Source organism: Myxine glutinosa, chromosome 4 (assembly GCF_964187855.1).
Source record: "Myxine glutinosa chromosome 4, kmMyxGlut1.1, whole genome shotgun sequence".
Classification (NCBI taxonomy): domain Eukaryota; kingdom Metazoa; phylum Chordata; class Myxini; order Myxiniformes; family Myxinidae; genus Myxine; species Myxine glutinosa.
This window is the reverse complement of record NC_136264.1, coordinates 95,483,155-95,491,025: the sequence shown is the minus strand read 5'-3', so window position 1 is coordinate 95,491,025 and position 7,871 is coordinate 95,483,155. Positions and strand designations below refer to the sequence as shown.

At 42.5% G+C, this 7,871-nt stretch overlaps 1 protein-coding gene across 1 annotated transcript; it reads right to left on the bottom strand.

Annotated features, from left to right (window-relative positions):
- Nucleotides 1–1,039: 1,039 nt before the first annotated feature.
- Nucleotides 1,040–7,403, bottom strand: RPS23 (ribosomal protein S23). Its single transcript, XM_068113010.2, has 4 exons — nt 7,346–7,403; nt 5,682–5,841; nt 1,369–1,489; nt 1,040–1,247 (listed from the first exon to the last, which is right to left on the bottom strand). Exons 1-4 carry the CDS (start codon nt 7,347–7,349, stop codon nt 1,101–1,103), a joined length of 432 nt encoding a protein of 143 aa, XP_067969111.1. The 5' UTR covers nt 7,350–7,403; the 3' UTR covers nt 1,040–1,100.
- Nucleotides 7,404–7,871: the final 468 nt, after the last annotated feature.

Below are 7,871 nucleotides of genomic sequence, written 5' to 3'. Positions count from 1 at the left end.
CCTTCGCTCCCCATCTTGTCTACCACGTCTTGTTATTATATACTTTTGTGTTTGATTTTTTTGTGTGATAAATGTTAGCTCTTTCACACAAGCCTCGATCCTGTATACGTCATCATTAATTTTTTTTTCTCCACCAATTTATCCCCAGATGACGCTCAAGAATTATCTTTCCTAAGTCTTGCAGAGTAAGAGCAGAGTAAGTAAGCAGTCTTGATTTTTAAATCACTAATTAAAACATGATTTCATTGAAACATGTTTTAAAATGTGCCCATAATTGCATTTTTTGTTATTTTACCTTGTTCAAGGTGCCCCGAGATGCGGACCCAAAAATGATACTGCTCACATACCTTCTTTCCTTGTGGTGATCATAACTACCAAATTTGGTGAATTTCTGCACAACTGTTTAGGAGGATAGCGTGATGGACGGACGACTGTTTTTTTTTTTTTCCAAGAAGCGTTAGGATAACAAGTTACCTGTCAGTCACTGAAATGAACTGCTGATAGATTATTTCATGGCACTTAACATATCATTTTACTTACAGTGAGGTTAATTTACCAGGAAGTTACAATACAGAAGGCAGTCAGGTTGAAAATCATTAAACAGATCAACTAATTAGAGCAAGGAGGAACAAAAAATTACTTGATTCTTCTTCTTTAAAGGCCACCATTATTCCCACATTCTTGTGGGGTTGGCCATGGGGAACTTTGCTCAAGTCTTTCACGAACCGACTGGCCAGTCCTGATGCAAGTTAGGGGATGAATTTGTAATTTCTTCAGGATGCCGGCGGTCTACTCTTTGCAAAGGACACAGTGGGATCTTTGGCGTCCACCGACTAAGTCCAGCATATTGGACGCCAAGTTTAACGTCCATTCAAGGGACGACACACATTGAGGAATCATCCTGCCTGTGAAATACTGTGACGAAAGTTTATATCTGGGTCGGGATTCAAACCCAGGCTAGACAGTTTAGAGGCGAGCGTGCATACCTCAGGCCAGACCTATTTACCTGCTTTAGGTCAAAAAAACAGAATAGTACAGGTTGAAACAAGATTCAATTTATTAGACGTCTGCAAAACATTGCGTGCACAATGACAAAGTAATCACGATCGTGGTCGCTCTTTCTTTTCCTTGTAGAGGGCCAGCAGAGACACGTTCGCCACCTTCACGACCTTGAAGCGCACGCCGGGAATGTCTCCCACAGCATGACCCTTTCGGCCAAAGCCTGCCACCAAGACTTCGTCGTTCTCCTGCGCACAGCGACATAACAAAAGTCCACAAAAATGAGCTTTTGTCTTTATCGCGTCTTCACATCAAACATTTTAAAAAAACCGAAGAGAAGCAAAACGATCAGAGGCCCACTCTACGGACCTCGATGAAGTTTAGACAACCATCATTGGGAACGAAGGCCGTGATTTTCTTTCCGTTCTTTATGAGTTGAACACGAACACACTTGCGGATGGCAGAATTTGGTTGTTTGGCCTCGACGCCACTGCAAAGGGAGACAAATCGTCAGTGTGCAATGAGATGTAGGGGAGGAAACCAGTGATGAAAGGGTTGGGTTTTCCATCCTTAAAAACACAAGGGATTTTCTCTTCACATCCCCAGATAACCAAAAGCTGTCCTGGCCGTGGCCCCGGTATGGGCTGCAATCCGTCGTTACACCCACTCATTATCCCATTGCCAATCCATAAGTACACTTTACAGAGTTGTGAAGTACTCCAATGTAACTTGAGAAATAAGAAACATTCGGCTGTGTTAGCCATACAAACATTATTTAATTTACATACAAGGGTCGGTCCATAGATTACACTGCCGATCCTATATAAGTTAGCAATGCTAACTGTCAGCTTTGGTAACATAACATCATTCTACATAATCTGGCGTCATCAATTCTCGGGCACTGCTCGACCTACTCAAATGCCAAGATAGTTGCCGTCGAAATTGGAACCTCGATAATGTAAAAGTTTCAGTGTTGACTTTGTGTGTCAGTACACAATGGTACATTTTTCGTGGTGGATATGTGGTGGGAAACACATGAGGGGACAGAGTGGGGGTGAAGGGGGGACATTTGCATTAATTCGCAAAACAGGAAATTACTTTCTTAACTTCTCTAATAAAGATAAATAGCCTCAAGTGGGCCGACGGTCATCTCTCGAGGTTGGAGTTTAGACATCTGCTAATTTGGAGGGACCCTCCTGACACCCAGGATTTTTTGATGTTATAGTCTTTGATGTTATCGTCTTATTGATGAGTTGTTTAAATTCACGTCATTTTGTTTGTTTGTTTAAATTCACGTCATTTGTTTAAATAATTTACATGAAATAAAAACAAAAATGGCGTTCTATTGGTGAGCGATCTTGAACACTATTCTTGAACATATTCTTGATCTTGAACATGCAACCAACTAATGTCACTCGAGCAAACGTGAAATGTGCTGAACAAATCATTTTTATGCCTCCACCCCCAAAGGTGGCCGGGGGGCGGAGGAATTATATTTTCGGGTTGTACGTACCGGATAAACCTCGTTTTTGTCAGCAACCACATGTCCAATTGGCACAAAACTTTCAGGGTAGGAGTGACACCCATGTAGAATGTTTTTATGATCATTGTGATGTTATAGGTCACGTGGTATGGCAGCCATCTTGGATTAAATGCAAATAATAATAATAATAAATTCTCAGAAACCACTTTATGGAAAATATTGAAACTTGGCACAATGTCAAGCACTCCCAATGGGGAACAAACCATTTTTGAAGACATGGGTAAAAACATTTCAAAAAAATCTTCAAACATTTGAAGACCTGGAGAGAAGAATGAGATTAAAGAGAATGTGGAAGTTTGTTCCACAGGTGGGAAAAAAGGAACAGATGAGTGGAGGTAAGCAGTGATCCTGGATTTAGGTATTTTCACCAGAAGGGGGTTGATGGTGGACCATGTGAGGCCTACAGAAACCTGAGGGTGGGAAGGGGAAGGAGGGGGGACAAGCAGGCGGCGCAAGACCAGAAACAAGGCGATAGAAAATCTTGGAGGAATCGCCGGATCAATATACGTGGAATTGCAAAATTGGATGTCAGTGTTAGAAATGTGAAAACAATTATCAGCCTTGTTTGAAATTCATCAAGGAATACCAGGAAAGGAAATTTGTATGGCCAATGTGGAACTCCTGAAATACTGCTCGAAGAAAGGGTTTGTTTGTTTCTTTTTGAAGATGACGTGTGGTGAGATCTGGGTCCATAGATTCATGCTTTTGTCCTAACAAACAGAAATGGGGGAGTCCTTTCTTCAAAATATTTAAAGGTTCAGCCGCCACTCATTAAGCAATTTGTGACCAAGATCATGTTTTTGAATGGGAATGGGGAGGTGGGGGGGAAGTACCATCAACAAAAAGTACCACAGTGACCTGTTTGCCCAATGAAGAGTGACAACAAATGTGCAGATGACAGTTGGATGTATTCCGACTCGGGAAGACCTTTACTACACAGGAATGCCCATCCTCACACGGCGTGCAACAACTGAAATTTGAGACCAGAAAGGTTGGAAAGATCCCAATAATTTATCCCCAATGCAGTCCAGACTCCAGACTCCAGACTAATCACTGAAATTTTCATTCCTTTGGATGAAAGAGAATATGGATTGCAGATCCGATGAGGTTTACAAATGAAGACTTCAAAGCGAGTGTCCCGATATGGCTACCATGTCGACGGGACAAGTTTGTGCGTGTATCAGGAGGAAAAGTCAAGAAATAGGCAACTTTTATAGATTCTGCAGTACGTTTCAATATCCCAGAATAAAAAAAGTCAATTTTAATTAAACTTGAACTATCCTCAAACATGCTTATAACCATAAATGTAAATTGAGAAATTAAATTAAGACTTTTTGAATATTTTTGATTTGCTCAAAACCTTTGACCTCTAGATGCTCCCAAAAAGTACTTCCGACCGTTTAGGGCAGGGGTCGGCAACCTACGTCTCACGAGATACAACTGGCTCTTATACGATCCTAATGTGGCTCACGGAGCCTCAAAGTTTCTCGGTGCAAATCCACACATCAAATAAACAGGCCACACACTTAATTCAAAACATTATATTTGACAAATGACTATGACTTGTAATTTTGTGGTGGATATTCATTTAATTTAGATCCACCTACCATCCTACCCACTCAGCTTGTTTATTGCCCCAGGCCTGTCCAAGAGCCGTATCTCTGGCCTGTCCTGCACGAAAAGGCCTTCAGCACGGAGACGCATCTTATTGTTGCTTGTATTCCTGATTTTGTAGTTTCACTGAGTTTTCATTGGTCAAGATTGAATAGTTTCATCTCAGTTTTTACTAAAGGTTTTCTGGAATTCCATATCTTTAATTATAGTGGGGCAACTTAGCATAACAATTGTGCATTTTGTGAGGAAAGCACCAAATTTGGCACACTAGTAGACTATCATATTATGAAAAGATCTGGATACTGGGCCATCTCAGATTCAGAGATTTGATTTTTGCAAGATTTCGATTCGAGTGGGATCGAAGAGAACACCTTCTTCGTCTTCTGTACAGTGAAGTTGCCAGCCCTGAATTCTCTGGCTACATCTGGGTGCTTCATTGGGAATGCAACCATGTCCCTCAGGTGAACAGGGACCCACCTGGCATAGTGTGTGTGGTCTAAGGCATGGAACCATGGGACCAGTTCCGTCAGGGCATCAAGGTACATCGTGAATGAAGCCTGCCGCAGAGAATGCACGTAGACCAGTACCAACATCTCTAGTTCCAGCACAGTTGCCCAGTACTGAAAGTTGGGAATGTCTTCTCCTCTCTGGTGACACCAGTCTTCGAACTCAGGCAGGTCTTCTGCATCATCAGCATATGTCATACAGTGGCGTTCATACGCACGGTGTTGCAGGATGTGCAGTGCCGCTGCAGTGATTTGATGAGCTCTTCTTGTGCGGGTGACGTGGGCAGCTCGCAGGAAGGAGTCGGCCGTTCCTGGCGTTGCAATCTCAGCTTGCAAATCTGCAAAATCTGCAAATCTTGCAAAAATCAAATCTCTGAATCTGAGATGGCCCAATATCCAGATCTTTTCATAATATGATAGTCTACTTGTGTGCCAAATTTGGTGCTTTCCTCACAAAATGCACAATTGTTATGCTGTATTTAGCTTAGCTGCCGGATTATTAAGAGTTGGACGTTGCTTGAGCTTTGCTTAAACAGAAAACGGCAATGGAAATACAACAAACTCAAAATTTTTACTATTTCATAATTACACTTTCACAATAAAGTAGGCAACGTTAATTGGTGTTTAAATTGTACAACTGGCTCTTTGTGCACCAACTGGTCAAAGTTTTAATTTCGTTTGGCTCTTTTGTGCGACCAATAGCCTGGTGTTGGCTTAGCGGTTAGGGTGCCGGCTTGGGATCCTAAGATCCTGGGTTCAAATCCCGGTCGATCGCTGAATTAACACCAGGGGGTTGACTCAGCCTGTCATCCTTCCGAGGTCGGCAAATTGAGTACCAGTTCACTGGTAATTCCCTGTGTGTCGCAAGAGGCGACTAACAGGGTTGGCGGCAGGAAGGGCATTCGGCCATAAAACATTGCTTCAAAAATGGGACCAAGGTGCCCGAAAAAGGCCAAACCCCACTCTGCGGGGGGAAAATGGCCTCTAAAGGTGGTTTTTCGTGAGACCAACTCACTTACATTTTCTCCAATACAATTCCTTTGGCGTGCGAAGCTCCACCAAACGGATTAGCTTTGAGTGCAGTTCCCAAGTGTGCTTTCTTGTAATGCTTATCGTTCCAGCGCTGCTTTCGACGATGAGTTCTCAGCTTGCGAGCTGTGCGCAGACCTCTGCACTTGCCTGCATGGAGGGAGCAGAGAAATGGTATTTACAGGGTTCAGTTTGGCCAGATGCCCAGAACAAGACAGAGAAACAAATCGTTAGTAAATCCTGAACTGCACCATAACACAGCACAAACTAGAACGGCACTCGGTAGAGAGCATACCTCCACCTGGTGAAAAGTTTACGTTTTGTATCCCACTGATAGGCCGGATCTGGATTCGGACGTGAACCAAAATCGAATCGGCTTGTTCTCGTCACCAAACCAACTCGTCCACCAAGTTTAGTCATAACTCGTCAATAACTTTTTTTAATATCATGTTATATATCGCCTTTCACCCAATCCCTCAATGGTGAAGAATCACTTTAAAAATTAAATAATTCTCCTATGCGAATCACATTCAGATCTTCACCAAAATCGAATCGAATCGTCCTCGTCACACACCCAACCGGTCCACCAAGTTTCGTCCAAATCCATCCACAACGTTTTGAGTTTTTGGCCCCATCTCCCAATGGGGAAGAATCACTTAAATAAATTCAAGCAGCAGGATCTTCACCAAAATCTAATAATTTCGTCCTTGTCACATACGCTACATCTCTGCCAAATTTCGTCCGAATCCGTCCACAACCTTTTGAGATATCTTGTGCACAAACGGACAGACAGCGGTGAAAACATAACCTCCATCCACCTTTGGTGGCGGAGGTAACATCATCCCATTCCTAACATCAGTTATGTCCGACAGGACGGTGCATTTGCCTTTGAGTTTAGACTCTGTTCGATTGCCCGTCTGTCTAATCTGTCAAATTGTGCTTCGCGAGCAGGGTGCCGCATCACAAAGTACACCATCTCTCGGATGGACGTCAAGCTGGGTGTCCCATCTGCCAGCGTTATTGGATGGATGTTACAGATGCTAATGTATTTCGCGAAGAATAGGCGAGTTATCACTGGAACCTGAACAAATTACAAAATTCTGCAACCTAGTCGAACGACAGTCCTGCCCAACCTGTTCGTGAAAGACTTGGGCCAAAAGAAAAGTTCCATGGGCGACCCGACAACTACTACAAGTTACCAACACTAATTACTAAGAGTAAAATATGCAAAACATTCACGAAGCTGAACGTCGTCAGAACGCGAGAAAACGACAAACATTAAATTTAAAACGAACAAAATAGAGATAAAAGGCAATTTCAAAGAATTAATAATCTCATCTCAATGTGTCCTACGTTTTGATCGAACAAATTACATTAAATGACTGGAGTCGACAATGAAGAATAAACGTTGATCAATAAACGAGTTAAAGTCAGTACAGTACGTGGACTTTCGGCCGCGTGTTAGCGGCCTTATCGGACGGCAAGCCTAACTAGGCCCGAGGCCTATAACAGCCGATTAAAGTACACAGAATGGATTACGATCGTGCACCCAAGGACATTCGAGACCAGACAGAAGCCGGAATTGAAGATGCGACATTAAAACGATGCTTATGACGCCAACAAGGGGTCCGCAAACGCGAGAGCGCAAACCCACCCATGACGGCAACGCAAGATGAATGAGGGAAAAGAAATCCCAGAATGCTCCGCGAGTATTTCCGCCTCCCTTATTCATTCTTTCGTTCGTTCGTGACTTCATTTAGTCAAGATAATTGTGCGTTATAATTCTGGATACAACATATCCAGACTGATATCATTTTCATTACTGTTATAAATTACATCGATAATCATAAAATTATTGTTTTTACGTTTTAGGAAAAAGCGTAGAACAAAAGGATAGGCCGGGTATAATTAAATAGCAGCTGAAGTAGAGCCATGCCAATAATCAATATGCCATGGACACATCTCATTATTCATTATCATTAAATTACATGGACATATTTCAGGTATTTGAACCAGTCCGGTATCCTGCTTTGCTTGCCAAGGTCTTTGCCTGTGGCATTTGTAATACTAGGGCATGCCCGTACTATATATAAGCTAGGACGTGCCCGTACGTGGGTGCCCGTTCCTTGCCAAAAAAAAAAAAAAAAAAATTTGTGTAGGGGTGTGTGTGTGTAAACATC